Here is a 22,490-nt window from a genome sequence, read left to right as displayed (position 1 = left end):
GTTGAAGACAATCTTTCGATTACGTTCATTATGTCATATATTAAATATAGTTAGTTTTTTCTTTTTTTATCAGACATCTAGTTTTTAGGTTTGTTTACCTGACATGTTTCGACGTACGACTGTCGTCTTCCTCAGAGTGTCACCGGATGTTGTTGGTGACGCATCTTTTATCAGCTGATGTTTCCGAAGGCGTGGCCTTCCTGTCTGGTTTGACAGGTCGGTCACGCCTTCTACTGTCTGTTCGTCCCCTGCAAGATGGCACTCCAGGTATGGGAGAGCATGTATGCTCCCTCATCCCGGTTGATGGTCCTCGGGCTTCGCTTACGGATCTCCATGGCCTCCCTGATCCAGCGCTGATGTTTATTATCTTCTGTGCGGATGACTCTGGCATTCAAAAATGCCAGATAAAAAAAGAAAAAACTAACTGGAGTTGAAGACAAGTTCAATATCATGCTAGCTGAATGGAATATATTTGATATACCATGAAAAAAAAGCCAGCCAATATTATTATTATTATTATTATTATTATTATTATTATTATTATACACACTCTCTTCATATCAGCATATCAACATTCTCGAAGGCTAACGCGAGCTTACCCGCGAGTCGGAGTCGTCAGTGCAGCAGCAAAGCCACCTTCCAGCCGGTGTAGCGTTCATCAGTAGTGTTAGCGAATGCTAATAAAGCAGTCAAGCCAGTGCTATCTATCGAGAGCAAGTAGCACAGGCTAACGACCGAGAAACTAAGATTTCTTTCTCCAGACTCTTCTTCCACGCCGCTCGCTACAGTATTTTTTACTCACACTTAAGTATTCATTTCCCTGTATAATTTGCTTAGTTACTTTTAAAATCAACATCGACAACTACGCACAATGGATCGACTTGGCCGCCAAAATTTTCTCAAAATCTTCTGTTTTTAATGAAGCAAACACGGCTTTGTTTGTTTGCAAAGGTTTGTTTACAAACTGTCACAGTTGCTCACTAACGCGGAAGTTTTACATCTCCGACATGTCTCTTTTCCAGTTTTTCGATGTCCGTTGGTATGTTTTTCTCTTATAAATATGCGTGAAAAATATCTAATGAAGTTTTGGTAGCCTGTCGGGTGTTCGTGTCTTTCTCTTTCCCAGCGAACACAGAAATGGTTCTGCGTGTGCACAGCAGAAAACTTTCTCATTGGATATTCACGTTCCAGAGTGTGACGTCGTATTGTCTTGAAAATGTGCAATATCGTAACACTATTGCACGCTTGTTCTACATTGGGTAGAGAGGCATAATACACATAGGATAAGCGATACGGTAACAATGTTGCACACTCATTCTCCATTGGGTAGAGTGGCGTAATACACATACGATAAGTGATACGCTAACAATATTACACACTCATTCTCCATTGGGTAGAGTGGCGTAATATACATAGGATAAGCGATACGCTAACAATATTGCACACTCATTCTCCATTGGGTAGAGTGGTGTAATACACGTAAGATAAGCGATACATAACAATATTACACACTCATTCTCCATTGGGTAGAGTAGCGTAATACACATAAGATAAGCGATACACTAACAATATTACACACTCATTCTCCATTGGGTAGAGTAGCGTAATACACGTAAGATAAGCGATACGGTAACAATATTACACACTCATTCTCCATTGGGTAGAGTAGCGTAATACACATAAGATAAGCGATACGCTAACAATATTGCACACTCATTCTCCATTGGGTAGAGTGGCGTAATACACATAAGATAAGCGATACGGTAACAATATTACACACTCATTCTCCATTGCGTAGAGTGGCGTAATACACATAAGATAAGCGATACGCTAACAATATTACACACTCATTCTCCTTTGGGTAGAGTGGCGTAATATACATAGGATAAGCGATACGCTAACAATATTGCACACTCATTCTCCATTGGGTAGAGTGGTGTAATACACATAAGATAAGCGATACATAACAATATTACACACTCATTCTCCATTGGGTAGAGTGGCGTAATACACATAAGATAAGCAATACGCTAACAATATTACACACTCATTCTCCATTGGGTAGAGTAGCGTAATACACGTAAGATAAGCGATACGCTAACAATATTACACACTCATTCTCCATTGGGTAGAGTAGCGTAATACACGTAAGATAAGCGATACGCTAACAATATTACACACTCATTCTCCATTGGGTAGAGTAGCGTAATACACGTAAGATAAGCGATACGCTAACAATATTACACACTCATTCTCCATTGGGTAGAGTGGCGTAATACACGTAAGATAAGCGATACGCTAACAATATTACACACTCATTCTCCATTGGGTAGAGTGGCATAATACACATAAGATAAGCGATACGCTAACAATATTGCACACTCATTCTCCATTGGGTAGAGTGGCGTAATACACATAAGATAAGCGATACGGTAACAATATTACACACTCATTCTCCATTGGGTAGAGTAGCATAATACACATAAGATAAGCGATACGCTAACAATATTACACACTCATTCTCCATTGGGTAGAGTAGCGTAATACACATAAGATAAGCGATACGCTAACAATATTACACACTCATTCTCCATTGGGTAGAGTAGCGTAATACACGTAAGATAAGCGATACGCTAACAATATTACACACTCATTCTCCATTGGGTAGAGTAGCGTAATACACATAAGATAAGCGATACGCTAACAATATTACACACTCATTCTCCATTGGGTAGAGTAGCATAATACACATAAGATAAGCGATACGCTAACAATATTGCACACTCATTCTCCATTGGGTAGAGTGGCGTAATACACATAAGATAAGCGATACGGTAACAATATTACACACTCATTCTCCATTGCGTAGAGTGGCGTAATACACGTAAGATAAGCGATACGCTAACAATATTACACACTCATTCTCCATTGGGTAGAGTAGCGTAATAAGCGATACGGTAACAATATTGCATGCTATCGAACCAAATGAAGGGACTAGAACACGTGTTTTTATTCCATGGAAAAAGTGTCCTGTATGTATAATAATTATTTATATTTCACTCTTGCTTCAGGTCGCCTGATCTTTGACAACCTGAAGAAATCCATTGCTTACACTCTGACCAGCAACATCCCAGAGATCACCCCCTTCCTCTTGTTCATTATTGTCAACATCCCATTGCCCCTGGGTACCATCACGATTCTCTGCATCGATTTAGGCACAGACATGGTGAGATGCCTCCTCCCAGCTCAAACCCACTCACACACACAATGTTCATGAGTAAATGTAAGATAACATATCAAGCATTTGTACTGATTTTCTTCGTTTAGGTTCCTGCTATCTCTCTGGCCTATGAGGCAGCTGAGAGTGACATCATGAAGAGGCAGCCCAGGAACCCACTGAGGGATAAACTGGTCAACGAGCGTCTCATTAGCATTGCTTATGGACAGATTGGTTAGTTTAACACACATACTGCAAAGAGATAAACACACTGTGTCCTTTTTTTATTTTTTATTTTTGTATGATCACACTTGTGGTCCTGCGATAACCTGGCGACTTGTCCAGGGTGTACCCCGCCTCTCGCCCACAGTCAGCTGGGATAGGCTCCGGCTTGCCTGCGACCCTGTAGGACAGGATAAGCAGTTACAGATAATGGATGGATGGATAAGCACTTGTTTGTGTATGTGTGCAGGTATGATCCAAGCCTTGGGAGGTTTCTTTAGCTACTTTGTAATTCTGGCTGAGAACGGTTTCCTTCCCTCTTATCTGGTGGGCATCAGGCTGTCCTGGGATGACCGTAGCGTCAACGACCTAGAGGACAGCTATGGACAGCAGTGGGTAAGTCTATACATGGTTGTGTTTCTGTGTATGTGTGTGAGTGTTGCGCTCTTGTTGTCAGGATTGAAGCTAACGAACCTCTTTGTGCTTGTTATTGACAGACCTATGAGCAGAGAAAGATTGTGGAGTTCACATGCCACACAGCGTTCTTTGTCAGTATTGTGGTTGTGCAGTGGGCTGATCTAATCGTCTGCAAGACCAGGCGTAACTCTGTGTTCCAACAGGGCATGAAGTAGGTTTACACACTGTGTGTGTTTGACCACTTGCATGTCTTTATATGTGCGTGTATGTCTGTCTGCATGACACTGGTGTCCAGAATGTAACTATATATCCTTTTTTTTTTTGATAGGAATAAAATTCTGATCTTCGGTCTATTTGAAGAGACAGCTCTAGCTGCATTCCTGTCCTACTGCCCAGGCATGGACGTGGCACTCAGGATGTACCCACTAAAGTGAGTCTAATAAACAGAAGATTATGAAGACTATACAACTAAAACTACATTTCAATGGGATGGCTCCAGGGATATACAGTACATGTTACGATGTTGTATTGGATGAATATTAAACTCTCTTTTACTCTTTCCCAAGACCTTCCTGGTGGTTCTGTGCATTCCCGTACAGTTTCCTAATCTTTGTGTATGATGAAATCCGAAAGCTTCTCCTGCGCCGAAACCCTGGAGGTATGTTTATAGCCACATTTTTCACACACACACACACATACACAAAAAAGACTACTAAGAAATGATATATAATAATAATAATAATAATAATAATGGCGGCACGGTGGTGTAGTGGTTAGCGCTGTCGCCTCACAGCAAGAAGGTCCGGGTTCGAGCCCCATGGCCGGCGAGGGCCCTTCTGTGCGGAGTTTGCATGTTCTCCCCGTGTCCGCGTAGGTTTCCTCCGGGTGCTCCGGTTTCCCCCACAGTCCAAAGACATGCAGGTTAGGTTAACCGGTGACTCTAAATTGACCGTAGGTGTGAATGTGAGTGTGAATGGTTGTCTGTGTCTGTGTGTCAGCCCTGTGATGACCTGGCGACTTGTCCAGGGTGTACCCCGCCTTTCGCCCGTAGTCAGCTGGGATAGGCTCCAGCTTGCCTGCGACCCTGTAGAAGGATAAAGCGGCTAGAGATAATGAGATGAGATGAGATAATAATAATAAAAATACTATAATAATTTAAATGATAACAATTAAAAAATGTTTCCAGTATTTAAAAGACCAGTTGTCGCACTTTATCATTTAGCCACAGCAAGTTGTGATACGATTAATGATGTGCTGGTTAAACATTTTCAAGGTGCAATAATCACCATTTTTAAAAAAAAAAAAAAAATCAATAATCAATTTTTTTTGAGAGTACTACCTACCTATTACCAATTAAAAGTCACATATTTTTTATTGTTTTTTTTTAGTTTAAAGCATATTATTCAGTAACTATGATAAAAATAATTATATTTATTAATAAAGTGTTGTTAATGTCAATAATGTAGACAATACTGATTAGCTAAGTAGAAGCAAAGCATATTATCACTAAGTGGCATTTTATATAATTTTGTTTCATGACTCTCTCTCTCTCTCTCTCTCTCTCTCTCTGTGTGTGTGTGTGTGTGTGTGGTTCTCTCTCTCTCTCTCTCTCTCTCTCCTGCAGGTTGGGTGGAAAGAGAGACATATTATTGATTGATGAATTCCTTCTTTACTCACACCCCTACATCTTCCATTTTTCTTCTACTCCTTCTCCTTCTATCCCTGTTGAAGATTCACAACCATTGCAAAGGAACCTTAAAGCCAACACCACGCCTGCCCCAAAGAGAAAACTACAAAGCACCTTCTAAACTCTTGACCATCCAAGTCCCTGCGCTGCTCCCATCACCCCTAATATTACTCTTTGCATGTCTTTTCACTCGGGTGTGCACATAAAGTCTGTTATATATTTACCAATGGCAGCTGCATAATCATTATGTAGATCCGAGAGGAGCTTTTAATGCTTATCAGGAGCGTGCGCGCGCGTGTGTGTGTGAGCGTGTGGTGCTCTGTTAACAAAGGGTCCAGCCCTCTGCTTCTTCCTCACATCCACCTGCCTCCTTCTTCTTCTACTCTTCTGTACCCCTCCCATCCCTCCCTTCCGCCTGTCCTCCAATTGCACACGGGTATGTGGGTCACATGACCTGCGGCGGGACGCCACCTGCTGACACCGGTACACTCTGGTCAGTTCCTCTTGCTGACTCCTGTTGTCTGGGAGAAGACACGTCCACACCTTCCTTTTTCTTCTCTCCGTGCTGTTCATGTTGATTGTCCTTTTCGTTTTTCTCATTGTATAGTTTGCTGTGATGTTACCTTGAGAGGAAGGCAGGGTCATTCACTGACTGGTTTTTATTATTATTATTATTATTATAGTTGTGGTTAATTGAAGATGGAGAGAACCATGTTGGCTCTTTCTGCATGAAAATATAAACATGAGTTTTACATCTCTCTCTCTCCATCTCTCTCTTTCAATTTCTCTGTCTTTGTGTTCTGTGCTAACCCAAATCCAAGTTCAGTTTGTGTGTTTTAGAAACAAACCATATATACAATATTACTTAAGATTCAATTAAATAAAACACAACAAATACAAAAGCACTAAAGAAAGAATGGTTTTCTTGCATGTTTGACTGTAGTAATGATCTATCACTAGATGCAAATGAAACAGGGAAACGCCCGTTATCAGGTATTAAGTGTCGAATCCGTGTGTACTTTTAATGTTTTTTGGTATGTTTCTGGTTCTACTGCCATTACGATTCCAAACACACCAGGTTCTGCTTGTTGTTCCTCCGAAACACTCTTTTTTTTTTTAACAAGTTGTCTACATCACATCAGAATGGACTGAATGCATTTCAAGAAGTAGAACAGTTATCCATGTCACACAACAGGAGTTTTCTTTCTTTTGGTTGATGAATTTCAGATTTGTCCAGGTCATTCACACGGAACCTGGTGCGTTTGGGGCCTTTATTTGTTGGTTTATGAGGAAACGCATGCATGGTGTGGTGTGGTGAGGTGTGTGGAGCGCCCCAGGTCTTGTGCGGTATGACTGTGTGTGTGTGTGTGAGAGAGACAGAGGTTGTATGTATGGGTGTGTGAATGCTTGGGGACAGTGCACTGTAGCAGTCCACCTAAGGCTGCGTCCATCTCAGAAAGGTGTGGGGGGTGAGACTAAAGACAGGGACGAACGTGAAATATAACAAATTGTAGAGAACATGTGTTTGAAAGCAATGAAACCAACACCAATAAAACATCTAGAACATTTAATACAACCAAGAACAATCTGTGTCTTTATTTCCCTTGTGGCTTATCGGTGTTAATGGGTCGCTGAGCCTAAACAATGATTTACCGTTTATTAAAAGATGAGTAAAAACAAGAAATTTGCACTCTACACAAAGATACCACTTAGTGATTGGAAATACTGTGGTGTATGTGATGTATATAAACGCACAAACGTATTTCTAAGCCAATAAATTTGTCCGGGTTCTCTTAATATGCTGATGTCTGTGGTTTTGTCTAGAAGCTTCTATATCAGCACTAAGTCATGACTTGCAAAAGTTGGCATCAGTATATAACACACACACACAGACACAGTCCAGAGATGGTTGGTATGAGCGCACTGCAGTGGGTTCCCCTCCCTCCCTCTGCTTACTGCACCACTGTAATGAAGTATCGATCGCTGGCTTCTTTTGCCGCAGTATAATTTAAAGCCAGAGAAAGAGCCTTTTCTCCAAGGTCATCACTATGGCAACCTAAAAAAATTAGATTCTGGGCAGGCTGGGGGAAGAGGGTAGAAAGGTCAATGAGGTCAACCGAGTCAGGCAGGAGAGACAAAAAAGGAGAAAAGAAGAAAAATGAGCAGTAGGATGTAGAACGCTTGTAACTCAATGCTTTTTGATTGAAGGCCTTGCATCATTACAAAGGCTTTTATTCTCATTCAACTCATCCTGGCAAATTATGAGCAACGACATCAAATACGGCACACAGGATTTTACAGGCAGAGGATTTTATTGCACGTTCCTTTTGATCAAAACACATCACAAAGACAAAAAGATAAAAGACGAATTCTTTGGAGAGAAAAGAAATTAAAAAAAAAGATACTTTAAAAATATTGCGTGATAAAAAAATGGCAATTGAAAAACTGCAAAGACTTGCAATAAAAGCACTTGGGCACATGCATTTGATGAAGCTCTTTGATACTGCATTTAATAACTAGTGTTACTTGATGTTCAACACCATGACGATAATGTTTACAGGCATCCTGGATAGCTTTTCTTTCCATGCACAGTAACCGAATTACTTTGTGTTTTTGCATATTTTTCCATAAACCCTCAAACTGTAAAACATCTCATTCCAGTCCTATTTCTCATAAAGCAGAGTTTAGGAAAGTAGAATTTAAAAAAAAAAAAAACATTTTTTTTTTCCTGTTGTGTGTTAGAGCTTTGATTTGTGTCATGATTTCTATTTGTTTATTTTTAAACACGAAGTCTTTCCATATGTAACAGATGGAGCTATCTGCTGCATACCCGTGAAGGTATGTGCGCGTGTGTGTGTCTACTGTGCTTACTCAACGTCACTCTGTATTTAAAAACATGTCTTTCTGTTTCTATCCATCTACTGGATATTGTTTCTCTGAAGCTAAAGAATCAGAAGAAAATGCATCAATTCCTGAATAACAGTCTATCCAGAGATCAGTGATTGATTAAATATTTAGTTCATCCGTCACAACCTATTAGAAAGCAGTAACAATGTGCAGGCAAGACGTCTAGATAAATAAAGAGCTCGATGCTGAAAGAGCCGAGGAGTTAGACAGGCTCCATCAGGAGCTCCTCCACGTCTGATTGCTCCAGGTCACGGAAAGCGGCGTGGGAGCCGATCACGGCCAGCGTAGCTCCTGAGGGCACACAGGACACAGAATAGCACGTTCAAATCACTGACCTTTTTTTTGTATTGCAGTCCTCAAAAAAAAAAAATTTCTCCCAGCCTTACTTGCCCAATGGGCAATCAGCACCCAAAATATACTTGCCTGAAAAACAATTCCACTTGCCCAGAGCTTTATTTTATTTTAGAGAGGACAGAACGCAGTTGATTTTTTTTTTTTAAATATAAGTGAAGAAGCATAATTATGATAAATCCACAAAACCATAATACCAATACATGCAGATACATTCAGAAAGAAAGCAGCTCTAGTAGCAGAGGAATGAATAATTTAGGGCATATTACGCTGTAGAGTTTTGAATGAGTATAATAATAATGCTGGAGCTTTGTTTCTGTTATCAAAGGAACATAGTCCCGTGCAAAATATCAGCGTGGAACCAGAGTGTAGAAATGAACCCACAGTTTGAGAGAGTTCTACACAAACACACTGAACTTTACAACAGCTGCACGCATGTGAAATGGAAATAAAATCGACTAAGGCAGGAAAAACCTATTTTGGCTAAAATTGTTATTGTCCGTTACACACTGATCAACCTGTGTGACTCAGCTGTGCCTTTGAATCGAGAATAAATGAAGAGGGAACTGAACATTAACTGTTTATTGAAATTATCATTACAAGAATGATTATAGTTACTATATGACTACAGCTACAACTGGAATGTGCTGATTCTGTTAGCGTTTGTAATTATTGTTCCATCCGCTATTAGATAAAATTAAAATAAAATCTTACATCGTTTGAAAGTCTAGAGCAAGATAGTTTGTGATTTTGCAAATAGCACTTCAGATATTAACAATAATAAGCAGTCCTCCCAGGATTTCGCGGGCCTTTTTTGTGATTGTTGTGGGCTAAAATGTCTGATGTTGCGGGGTTTCCAAAAAATTGCGATGAAAGTTGCGGTGTTTAAGTTTTTGTTGCGATTACATTGCGGGAGGAAGTGAAAGTTGCGAGAAATTGTTGCGATTTTCTCTTTTTGTGATTAAAATTGAGTGATATGTTAAATATTAAGTTATTACTGAAAAACTATTGATTAAAAAAACAAAGACACTGAGAAATGGTCCTATAAACAACTTTACCAATATAAAAGATTACCAGGACTACAAAAATGCAGAAAAATAGGCTTTACTTATCCAAATGCACCTGTTGGTTCAAAAGTTAAAGTGCAGAGAACCTCACAGCACAACATGAAGTTACCTTAAAATATAATATAAATGCCTCAGCTTTCATGTAAGAAAAAAAAAAAAAACTATTAATACTAGTACTGTGTGCAGGCAGTCTCTCCTGAAGACTAAATTAAACAATAATTATAAACTAATAAAATAAATGGCTCAGGCTTCATAGAAGAAAAAAAAACAATTTGAACAGAATCTCACAGTATGATGCTGAAGCTGCCTAAACAATGGAAAATAAAATACCATTTTGGCAAAAATGTTGGCATCCATTAATTTCTTGTATTAAGTAAAAAAAATAAAGTGCACACAGTCCTTCACTGTAAACATAACACTTTCAGTAACAGAATTTAAGCCTATATAAACACTGACTCGCACATGCTGCTTCTCTTGAACGGAAACACGGAAGTAAGCAGTGTTGCCAGATACTGCTGACGTTTTCCAGCCCAAAATATGTTCAAAACCCGCCAAAATGCACTTCAAACCCCCCAACTGGGCGGGAAACCCCCAATCTGGCAACACTGGAAGTAAGGCGGAAGGTAGTTTGTCAACGTCACCTCAAGACGACGCCAATGATTGGTCAAATTTGCGGTGATTGGATATAATTGCAACACCGCCTTGAATTCGCGGGGATTGGTTGAATTTGCGTTGAAGTTGCAAATCGCAACATCGCGAAATCCTGGAGGGTCTGTAATACGCCACGAAACGTTCCAAATAGGGTATAAAATGCTCGTGTCCATATTGGCCCCTGCTCCTCTCGACAATGCGTTCATTATTCGAAATAGTGCATCTTAGATGCGGGCGCGCCAACAATCTGAGTCTCTGAACATGACTATAACATTAACAGTTTGAACATGAAGTCAGTTTCGTACAATACAAGGTGCCATTCCAGTGCCTAAAAATATCACAGAGCAGGAAGTGAGAGAGGATACTCACCCAGGACCCAGAAAACAGCTGCTCCAGCACCTGCGAGCCAGAACACGGGTAAAGACACTGCTCCAGCCAGTCCCAACTGGTGACCATGAGTCAACTCCCGCCCTAATGGGAAGGAGAACACAGCGTCACACACGCACAGAGCAAGTAGTCATTTACTTCAGACATTTTCTACTGAAAGTTATGATGGAATTTTAGGGCCATTGTAGGTTTATTTAAAATAAGCAAATAAACAAATAAAAAGCACAATATATTGCAAACGAAACTGCAATATGCATATTACTATCCTATAACAAAGCCTTTTGCCAAGTTTCGTGAAATTCCTCCAAAAATTGTGAGAGGAGTTGATTTCAGAAGGTGAGAACCCTTTCAGGGACGGACGAACGGACAGACGGATTTTGCCATGACAATCCCCATTCGGGTCTTTCGACCAGTGGGAGATAAAAAGTGATATTGTCTGAGATTGTAAAGTCAAATTTATGAGGAATAGGGCTGTAACGATATGCGTATCGAAATCGTGATACGCAGAGCCACAATCCGTATCGCGATACAAGAAGGCAGAATCGCGGTACACCCTTTCAAACTTCTCAGCCCAAAAACAGAGGCGCTTCCAAACTTCAATTTATGAATACTTTACTTTTTATTTAAATTACATTTTAAACTTACTTAAATTACTTTTTTTTTATATATCTATTAGTAAGTCGTTTTTTCGCCGACCTGCGACAATCTTCTGCGAGTCACGCAACATCCACACTCGCCACTGACAGAGCATTCATTTCTTTTAAGCGGTCGCCATTCTGGTTGCGACGCGGGGAGCGAATCTGTAAACAAGCAGCTCATTGGCTGGCTAGGTGTGCCACAAGCCAATCACAATCACTTGACCGGAAAGGCATGCAGTGTTGCCAGATTGGGCAGGTTTAGGTGCTTTTTGGCTGGTTTTGAACATATTTTGGGGTGGAAAACGTTAGCAATATCTGGCAACACTGAAGGCATGTCTGCTTGGGCGGAAGCCTTCTGCGGCAGTTACATTTTGACACGCGAGCAATGTTTCACCATAAAAATTCTGTAATTTCCATCTGTTTTCCGCGATCACAGAAAATCATTGGCCCTATGAGAGTGAGACGGTGAGAGAGCCACCCCCCCAAAAAAAAAAATCTTAACGGATTTACACGATTTGGAAAAATGACTTTTTCAGAACCGAAAAAAACAGAGCTTCCGGCTCAACAGTATTATTTTGAGAAATAAAACAATCTTTGGATATACATTTGTTCATTTTTGCATACATATTACTCACTCTGCAGTGGTCTGAATTATTTGTTATTAAATAGTTAATGTAAGTAAGTAAATGTTAATAAGTCAAATTTACTACTTTTAAAAAAAACATTTAAAAAAAAAATCGTGGGCGTATCGAATCGTGGGTCAAAAATCGCGATACGAATTGAATCGTGAGTTGGGTGTATCGTTACAGCCCTAATGAGGAAGAAAAAAAAAAAAAACACACTGGTGAGGGGGGGAAAAAAAAATCCACAAGTGGACGAGAAAAAGTTAAAAGTTTGAGGGGGGGAAAAAAACAAACCAAAACACTAATTTACAAGAAACAAAACTGTAAGAGTGCGTTTTTGTCAAGGAACCACTTTGAATACAAATACTGCATTTCCTATAACTCTTGACTCAGTGAATTATTTTCTCATAAATTTGTAACTTTTTTTTCTTCACAAACTTTATTTTAATCAGAAATTGAGGTTACCCCCCTCCGGAATATTACCCCTTCCCTCCAGCTCTGTAATCCCACACAAGCATTTTCAGACACCGATCTCTCACACACACACTCACCGAAAACAACCAGCTTGGACTCCAGTGACTTCAGGTGGATGATGTAAAAGGCACCAGCAAACACAGCCAAAGCGATCAACAGCATGGGAGAGCTGATACTGTGAGAAACATGACGAGGAAGTGACCGTTTCAATCAAGAATATTCAACTTAAACTGACATAAAACTCCTTGCTTTTAAAAGATCAGCATAAGAAACCAACATGAGGGTTGTTTTACAATCAGGGTACAAAGTTTGTGTCACAGGGGTCCAAAATTCAAATTGATTCAAACTGGTTCTTGTAGCAGTTTTGAAGTGAAGGACAAGTTAAAGAACAGATTTCAGGTAATTTTTTGACGTGTGTGTATGGTAGTTTTGTGTAATCTGCTATAAGATAAAGAAGATTAAGTGTCGCTTTAAGCAGGGCTGGGAGAAACAAATGAAGTGATTCTCGGAGAGGACTTTTTTTTTTTTGACAATTCAGAATCCACTACTTCCATAGTGCTTTTAAATATAAGGCTGTAAGCTTTGTGTTAGTTGTCTCTAATATTTATGTCCCAATATCTTGACCACATTTTAGGATGAAAATAATCATTTTAGATATGTTATTTTATATTGAAAAATTAGCTGTCTCTGAGAGGAAATTTTTTTTTTTTTTTGGACACAACTGCATACTGATTTGATCAAAATAGTCTGAAAACTTACTGGCATTCAACATTAAAACTTAACTATGTTTCCAATGATATGGAACCAAATATTTGTTTTATGGTATAAAGAATGATTTAAGTGCATCCCTTTTGGAGCGACCTGTGGTCAAAAAAGCACTTTTTCTAAATGACACAAGTAATTTTGCTAAATATGACATATTGCCATACATTCACCAAAAATAATGTTATAACCAAATGTTTTTTTTGCATGGTAAATAGAGCTATCACAGGGCTACAATAAACAACCAAGTTTATTTAGTCAAGCCTTTTGATATTGAAGATAATAAGTGTTAAATGGGATTTTTAGCTTGCGTACCCTGATTGTAAAACAACCCATGACAGAATGGCAACAACAGTCACCGATGCGTAACCAGAAGGGATTCGTTTACCTGAGGCATCTGTTTGGAAAGTGATGCAGGAATGACAAGAGCATACTTCCCTATCCATCTGTCTTAAAACATTCTGTTTTCATCATCAGTCCCCTGACCTCCCCCTCCCCAGGTCATTCGGTAACATGCTCATCAGACCAGAACCAGTAAATAAAATGTAAAACCTATTAAAGCCTGTGAAAACTCATTCCTTTCTGAGCTAATGGCTCTAGCGCTGCAGCTTGTATCAGCTATATAATTTAATAATTTAAATAAATGTATGCATTTGAAAAAGCTGGAATAGAAAATGTGTGCAGCATGCAGTATTTAGACCTCTGGACTATTACTGGACTCGGACTGATGAAAGATAAAAGTAGTGCTGATGATTGTTGTAGCGAAACAGAACAGTTACCCCCCCCCCCCCAAAAAAAAGCCACCCCACATCATTTGTAATTACTATACAAGGATACTGAGAATCATGCATGCTTTTTCTTTAAAAAAAAAAAAGTACCCTCTAACAGTACAACAGAGACCCTTATGGTCCAACTATAGAACTTGTACAGTACTGTCACTTTCTTAGATCAGAGACACGCGCTAATGATATAAAAAAGGTTCCGATTGTGCGTGACAATATAGTACTTAGCGAAGCGTATACTTATCACTAAACTTAGCCAAGAGCCATGTACTTTTACAAGAAGAGGTCATGTGACTGGCGGCACGGTGGTGTAGTGGTTAGCACTGTCGCCTCACAGCAAGAAGGTCCGGGTTCGAGCCCAGCGGCCGGCGAGGGTCTTTCTGTGCGGAGTTTGCATGTTCTCCCCGTGTCCGCGTGGGTTTCCTCCGGGTGCTCCGGTTTCCCCCACACTCCAAAGACATGCAGGTTAGGTTAACTGGTGACTCTAAATTGACCGTAGGTGTGAATGTGAGTGTGAATGGTTGTCTGTGTCTATGTGTCAGCCCTGTGATGACCTGGCGACTTGTCCAGGGTGTACCCGCCTTTCGCCCGTAGTCAGCTGGGATAGGCTCCAGCTCGCCTGCGACCCTGTAGAACAGGATAAAGCGGCTAGAGATAATGAGATGAGATGAGGTCATGTGACTGACATTATCGGTGACCATCTACACCATTTTCCAGCAGCCTGCTAGCAACACTTCTTTACACATCTCGTTTACTAGTCACTAACTCATTCTAACACCTTGTTGTAAACAGTTTTTGATTCAGTGAGTATATCACGCTGTGAAAAGCTCTTTGTGCGACAGTGATTAAAACTTTGGAACCGCTGGAAATAAGCAGGTAGGACTGTGTATACAAAGATGTGCAGCCAATCAGACGGCAACGTTTAAGATCCTGAAGCTTGTGACCGGAAAAGCAAAAACGTGATCAGATGCTCAGCAGCATGTGGGCAAAGTGCCTCAGGCAGAGACCACGCCTTCACCGAGTTCAATTTCATCTGCAAAGGCTTCTACACTAACTATAATTACATTAAATACACTTAGCCATTTGAATAAAGTAATTTATTCCACTTGTATATCGTTTCAAATTAATATACTGGTAGGAAATATGAGGGGAAAGCCTCAACAAAATGTCTATGCACCCCTGCAAGAAAGAAACAAATGCAGGCTTCGACAGTTTTAATTACAAGTGTAAGCGCTTCTCACTTCAGTAATCCAGAGAGAGAGAGAAAAGACAAACTAGATAGAACTCGACGCCAACTGCGTCAATGGGGATGCCTCCGCCCGGTAGACTACACACATTATTAAGTTGTGATTTGGGGATGGACATTTGACCTCACAGTAATCGTGACCTGGTGAAATTACTTGTATCAGCCTTGGAGATATTGTGTTCACAAGGTTTTCGGACAGACACTTGACCTCAGTGACCTTGACCTTAGACCTTTTGATCTCAAAATCTAATCAGTTTCTCTTTGTCCCCAAATGCAGAAATGGTGAAAGTTTGGTGAAATTCCTTTCATCAGCCTTGGAGATATTGTGTTCACAAGGTTTTCGGACAGACACTTGACCTCAGAGTGACCTTGACCTTAGACCTTTTGATCTCAAAATCTAATCAGTTCATGTTTGTCCCAAAGCGCACAAATGGTGAAAGTTTGGTGAAATTCCTTTTATTAGCCTTTGAGATATCACATTCACAAGGTTGTGGGACAGACGGATGCATGCACGCATGGACAGACGGACAACCCGAAAACAATGCCTCCTGCACCTTATGGTGGCAGAGGCATAAAAAAAAAAAAAAAAAAAAACAGATGAAAGAGAGAGAAGAAAGACAGCGAGAGAGAGACAAAAGACAGAGAAATGAGAAAGGAAAATGAGATGAAAGAGAGAACACAGGCATGTAGTGCCTGCTACCCGGGTACAATCTGCAAAGAGATTTCTTACATGCAGTAGAGGATGAGCCCCAGGAAGATGAAGGTGTAGTTGCTGTGATATGTGTCCAGGTTCCGCACAACACGCTGGCACAGTTCACCAAAGTTCTTCGGTTTGGAAAACTTGCGCTGATCCACAAAGCTGGCCCAGGGCCTGATAGATTTGCGTCGACGGTCAAACCACTCCTTCGCCACATTCCCAGAAAAGCCTTTCGGAAAGAGCCTGAGAACATAAGGAGAACAACATCCTGTCACCTTCCTGCTCAGAGAAAATATCGAGTGATCCATAAGCCAGATGTAAAAATAGGCATTGTGATCATGTAAAGAATGTTTCGATCAGCAATACAGCCATGCTGTTAAAGAATTATTGATTGTTTTACAGATGACCAGCTGCAGGGTTTATATTAATGTGTACTCATTCTAATACATTGTGGTTTCTATAGAGGACTTTCACGTGATGTCATCGTAACTGCGGATTTGCTTACGCGGCCATGTTGCCTGGTGAGCTTTGTGTTTGCCAGCAACCAGCACAAGTGTACACAAGTGATTGTAAGCCCAATTCGGTAAACATCTCAGATAAACTTGTAGAAGTTGCATGTAAAAGAACAATGCCAGAGACCTGTAGTGCTTTTGGATGTAATAACAGACGTGGAGAGAAGGCTGGTTTAACTTTTCACCGCTTCCCAGTGAAGCCAAAAAGATGAGGAAAATGGCAAGCTGCAGTTAAACAGGAAGAAAAACATTCCCGTGTGTGTGTGTGTGTGTGTGTAGGACATCTTATATCAGGTTAGTGTGGAAGCTCTGTGCAATGTTAAAATGTAGATCTGGATGTGGGCTTTGGATGCGGTATATTTTATTAGACCTAATGCTTGGCGAGACTAGCAGCGTGTCTGTTATGTGCTGATAATGTAGACTCAGCTAAACACCATAAAATATTCTAGCTCTAGGCCTTGGCTTGTTTATTGGGGGCCAAGCAGCAAAGCTGCGAAGGCACCCATAGTGATTCTATTGTTTCTTATTATTATTATTATTATTGGGGGCCAAGCAGCAAAGCTGCGAAGGCACCCATAGGGATTCTACTGTATTATTCAACGTTCTTCCGCCTCTGCAAGTCTATGGCAGCCCATAGAACCGTCTGGTAAAAAGTTGGGAAATTTTGCACACTGATTCTAGACAGTGTCACCATTACTCTCAGCGAATTTCAGGCCTCTACCTCAAACACTTTAGCGCCACCAACAGGTCAAAGTTGCAGGTACATTTCTGTTTGTAACTTTTGAACCGTTGTTCCGATTTTCAAAAACTTGGTATCCCTGGAGTCCTTGGGTAAAGACGAATCCAACGGACCCCATGACGTCATTTTCCGCCCATATAGTTTTCCCGCCATTTTGAATTTTGTGAAAATCACTTAAAACGCTTCTCCTCCCACAATTTTTGAACAATTTCTCCCAAACTTGGTAAATCGCAACTGTGGACTAAGCTTCACAGGAAACATACCCGGTTTTTAGAATTTCTTAAGCGTTTGGCCGTGGCAGCCAATCAAATTTGGCTGCGAAGACGCAAAACAGGAAGTGGGCTCATATCTCGGCCACCCATTGGCGTATCTTAATGAAACTTGGTGGCGTTATTCCACACCCCTCCCCAAAGGGCACCAACAAATTTGGAACAAATTGGCTGCTAGGGGGCGCTATAACTAGGAAAAATGTCTTTTGGCTCATATCTCATGATGCGTTTTGGCTAGAAACAAAATTCCACTATGTCAGGAATCTGTGGCTCAAAACGAATCCATCGCACCCTATGACGTCACTTTCTGCCTTGAGGATTTTCCGCCATTTTGAATTTTGTTAAAATCAATGAAATTCTATGGCAACGCATAGAACCGTCTGATTAGAGGTTTTTAAACTTGGCACACTGATTCTAGGCTGCCTCAAGGATCTTGTCACCAAATTTCAACTCAGCACCTCAAACTCTCTAGCGCCACCAACAGGTCAAAGTCGCGGGTACATTTCTGCTCGTTACTTTTGAACGATACGTCTGATCATCAAAATCTTAGTTGTGCTGGAATGCTTGGGTCAAAAGGAATCCAACGCACCCTGTCTCGTCATATTCCACCCAGGAGATTTTCCGCCATTTTGAATTATGTGAAAATCAATTAAAATGCTTCTCCTCCCTCAATTTTTGACCAATTTCTCCCAAACTTGGTAGATAGCAACTAGGGACGAAGCTGCACAAGAAACATACCCGGTATTCAGAATTTCCTAAGCGTTTGGCCGTGGCAGCCAATCAAAATTGGCTGGCAGATGCAAAACAGGAAGTGTGCTCATTTCTCGGACAACCTTTGGCGTATCTTAACAAAACTTGGTGGCTTTATGCAACACCCCTCCCCAAAGGGCAGCAAAAAATTTGGAACAAATTGGCTGCTAGGGGGCGCTATAACTAGGAAAAATGTCTTTTGGCTCATATCTCATGATGCGCTTTGGCTAGAAACAAAATTCCACTATGTCAGGAATCCTTGGGTCAAGATGAATCCATTGCACCATATGACGTCATATTCTGACTTGAGGATTTTCCGCCATTTTGAATTTTGTTAAAATCAATGAAATTCTATGGCAACGCATAGAACCGTCTGACTAGAGGCTTTTAAACTTGGCACACTGATTCTAGGCTGCCTCAAGGATCTTCTCACCAAATTTCAACTCAGCACCTCAAACTCTCTAGCGCCACCAACAGGTCAAAGTTGCAGGTACATTTCTGCTTGTTACTTTTGAACCATACGTCTCATCATCAAAATCTTAGTATCCCTGGAATGCTTGGGTCAAAAGGAATCCAACGCGCCCTGTCTCGTCATATTCCACCCAGTAGATTTTCCGCCATTTTGAATTATGTGCAAATCAATTAAAATGCTTCTCCTCCCTCAATTTTTGAACAATTTCTCCCAAACTTGGTAGATGGCAACTGGGGACGAAGCTGCACAAGAAACATACCCGGTATTCAGAATTTCCTAAGCGTTTGGCCGTGGCAGCCAATCAAAATTGGCTGGCAGATGCAAAACAGGAAGTGTGCTCATTTCGTGGCCACCCTTTGGCGTATCTTAAGAAAACTTGGTGGCATTATGCGCCACCCCTCCCGAAAGGGGAGCAAAAAATTTGGAACAAATTGGCTGCTAGGGGGCGCTATAACTAGGAAAAATGTCTTTTGGCTCATATCTCATGATGCGTTTTGGCTAGAAACAAAATTCCACTATGACAGGAATCCTTGGCTCAAGCTGAATCCATTGGACTCTATGACGTCATATTCTGACTTGAGGATTTTCCGACATTTTGAATTTTGTTAAAATCAATGAAATTCGATGGCACCCCATAGAACCGTATGACTAGAGGCTTTCAAATTTGGCAGACTGATTCTTGGCTCCCTCAAGGGTCTTGTTACCAAATTTCAACTCAGCACCTCAAACTCTCTAGCGCCAGCAACAGGTCAAAGTCGCAGGTACATTTCTGCCTGTTACATTTGAACCATACGCCTGATCGTCAAAACCTTAGAATCTCTGAAATGGTTGGATCACACCGAATCCAAACCGCCCTGTTGCGTCATATTGCGCCTGGCAGATTTTCCGCCATTTTGAATTATGTGGAAATCAATTAAAATGCTTCTTCTCCCTCAGTTTTTGACCAATTTCTCCCAAACTTGGTAGACAGCAACTGTGCACGACGCTGCACAAGAATCTTACACGGATTTTCGAATTTCATAAGGGTTTGGCCGTGGCAGCCAATCAAATTTGGCTGCACAGATGCGAAAGAGGATGTGTGCTCACATCTCGGCCTCCCTTTAGGCTATCTTAACGAAACTTGGTGGCATTATGCCAGACGCCACCACAAAGGTCCCCAAAAAACTTGGAACAACTTGGCTGCTAGGGGGCGCTATAACTAGGAAAAATGACTTTTGGCTCATATCTCATGATGCCTTTGGGCTAGAAACAAAATTCCACTATCTCTGGAATCCATGGCTCAAGCCGAATCCATCGCAGCCTATGCCTTCATATTCAGCCTTTCGGATTTTCTGCCATTTTGAATTTTGTAAAAATCAATTAAAATGCTTCTCCTCCCTCAATTTTTCACCAATTTCTCCCAAACTTGGTAGATAGCAACTTTGGACTAAGCTGCACAAGGGCATTACCTGGCCCAAGTGCATTCTGCTGGCCTTCCGACTAGGCTCATATGCTGCTTGGCCCCCACATTGCTGCTTGCAGCTATATTTGGGGGCCAAGCAGCAAAGCTGCGAAGGCACCCATAGTGATTCTATTGTTTCTTATTATTATTATTGGGGGCCAAGCAGCGAAGCTGCGAAGGCACCCATAGTGATTCTATTGTTTCTTATTATTATTATTATTATTATTATTATTATTATTATTATTATTATTATTCAGTCCACTTCCGCCTCTGCAAGTCTATGGCAGCCCATAGAACCGTCTGGTAAAAAGTTTTGAAATTTGGCACACTGATTCTAGACAGTCTCAACATTCCTCTCAGCAAATTTCAGACCTCTACCTCAAACCGTCTAGCGCCACCAACAGGTCAAATTTGCAGGTACATTTCTGCTTGTAACTTTTGAACCGTTGGTCTGATTTTCAAAACCTTGGGATCCCTGGAATCCTTGGGCCAAGACGAATCCAAAGCACCCCATGACGTCATTTAACGCCCATAGACTTTTCCCGCCATTTTGAATTTTGTGAAAATCAATTAAAATGTTTCAACTCCCTCAATTTTTTACCAATTTCTCCCAAGCTTGGAAGATAGCATAATTGGACCAACCTGCACAAAAGTTATACCCGGTGATTTGAATTTCATAAGCGTTTGGCCGTGGCAGCCAATCAAATTTGGCTGCGCAGACGCAAAACAGGAAGTGCACTCATATCTCGGTGGCCCTTTGGCCTATCTTGACGAAACTTTTTGGCCTTATGAAAAACCCCTTCCCAAAGGGCCACAAAAAATTTGGACCAAATTGGACGATAGGGGGCGCTATAACTAGGAAAAATGTCTTTTGGCTCATATCTCATGATGCGTTTTGGCTAGAAAGAAAATTCAACTATATCTGGAATCCATGGGTCAAGACGAATCCATCGCATCCTATGACGTCATATTCTGCCTTGAGGATTTTCCGCCATTTTGAATTTTGTTAAAATCAATGAAATTCTATGGCAACGCATAGAACCATCTGACTAGAGGTTTTTAAACTTGGCACCCTGATTCTAGGCTGCCTCAAGGATCTTGTCACCAAATTTCAACTCAGCACCTCAAACTCTCTAGCGCCACCAACAGGTCAAAGTCGCAGGTACATTTCTGCTTGTTACTTTTGAACCATACGTCTGATCATCAAAATCTTAGTATCGCTGGAATGCTTGGGTCACAACGACTACAACACACCCTGTCTCGTCATATCCCACCCAGTAGATTATCTGCCATTTTGAATTATGTGAAAATCAATTAAAATGCTTCTCCTCCCTCAATTTTTGAACAATTTCTCCCAAACTTGATAGATGGCAACTGGGGACTAATCTGCACAAGAAACTTACCCGGTAATTAGAATTTCCTAAGCGTTTGGCTGTGGCAGCCAATCAAATTTGGCTTGCACATGCAAAACAGGAAGTGTGCTCATTTCTCGGCCACCCTTTGGCCTATCTTAACAAAACTTGGTGGCCTTATGCAGCACCCCTCCCCAAAGGGCAGCAAACAATTTGGAACAAATTGGCTGCTAGGGGCGCTATAACTAGGAAAAATGTCTTTTGGCTCATATCTCATGATGCGTTTTGGGTAGAAACAAAATTCTACTATCTCTGGAATCCATGGGTCAAGACGAATGCATCGCACCCTATGCCGTCATATTCTGCCTTGAGGATTTTCCGCCATTTTGAATTTTGTTAAAATCAATGAAATTAGATGGCAACCCATAGAACCGTATGACTAGAGGTTTTCAAATTTGGCAGACTGATTCTAGGCTCCCTCAAGGGTCTTGTCACCAAATTTCAACTCACCACCTCAAACTCTCTAGCGCCACCAACAGGTCAAATTTGCAGGTACATTTCTGGTTGTTACTTTTGGACCATACGTCTGATCGTCAAAAGCTTAGTCTCGCTGGAATGCTTGCGTCAAAATGAATCCAACGCGCCCTGTGTCGTCATATTGCACCTGGTAGATTTTCCGCCATTTTGAATTATGTGAAAATCAATTAAAATGCTACTCCTCCCTCAGTTTTTGACCATTTTCTCCCAAATTTGGTCCATAGCAACTGTGCATGAAGCTGCACAAGACTCTTACACGGATTTTCGAATTTCATAAGCGTTTGGCCGTG

At 40.9% G+C, this 22,490-nt stretch overlaps 2 protein-coding genes across 4 annotated transcripts in view; one reads left to right on the top strand and one right to left on the bottom strand.

Moving 5' to 3' along the window:
• The window catches only part of atp1a3b (ATPase Na+/K+ transporting subunit alpha 3b), a 48,544-nt gene extending 42,220 nt beyond the window's left edge, over nucleotides 1-6,324 (top strand). Inside the window, exons 15-21 of the mRNA XM_060921550.1 lie at nucleotides 3,072-3,226; nucleotides 3,328-3,451; nucleotides 3,690-3,835; nucleotides 3,937-4,067; nucleotides 4,185-4,286; nucleotides 4,423-4,514; nucleotides 5,481-6,324. Of these exons, the coding sequence (XP_060777533.1) occupies nucleotides 3,072-3,226; nucleotides 3,328-3,451; nucleotides 3,690-3,835; nucleotides 3,937-4,067; nucleotides 4,185-4,286; nucleotides 4,423-4,514; nucleotides 5,481-5,509 (779 nt within the window). The 3' untranslated portion in view covers nucleotides 5,510-6,324. The remainder of the gene's footprint in view (nucleotides 1-3,071; nucleotides 3,227-3,327; nucleotides 3,452-3,689; nucleotides 3,836-3,936; nucleotides 4,068-4,184; nucleotides 4,287-4,422; nucleotides 4,515-5,480) is intronic.
• Nucleotides 6,325-7,836: 1,512 nt separating this feature from the next.
• The window catches only part of rabac1 (Rab acceptor 1 (prenylated)), a 29,356-nt gene continuing 14,702 nt past the window's right edge, over nucleotides 7,837-22,490 (bottom strand). For all 3 annotated transcript variants that reach the window (XM_060920482.1, XM_060920481.1, XM_060920480.1), the window contains exons 3-6: nucleotides 16,162-16,371; nucleotides 12,719-12,816; nucleotides 10,889-10,990; nucleotides 7,837-8,741 (exon numbers count right to left, since the gene is read on the bottom strand). In XM_060920482.1, the coding sequence (XP_060776465.1) occupies nucleotides 8,653-8,741; nucleotides 10,889-10,990; nucleotides 12,719-12,816; nucleotides 16,162-16,371 (499 nt within the window). In that variant the 3' untranslated portion in view covers nucleotides 7,837-8,652. The remainder of the gene's footprint in view (nucleotides 8,742-10,888; nucleotides 10,991-12,718; nucleotides 12,817-16,161; nucleotides 16,372-22,490) is intronic.

This window comes from Neoarius graeffei, chromosome 5 (genome assembly GCF_027579695.1).
Source record: "Neoarius graeffei isolate fNeoGra1 chromosome 5, fNeoGra1.pri, whole genome shotgun sequence".
Taxonomy (NCBI): Eukaryota; Metazoa; Chordata; class Actinopteri; order Siluriformes; family Ariidae; genus Neoarius; species Neoarius graeffei.
This window is presented reverse-complemented; position numbering and strand designations above follow the sequence as displayed.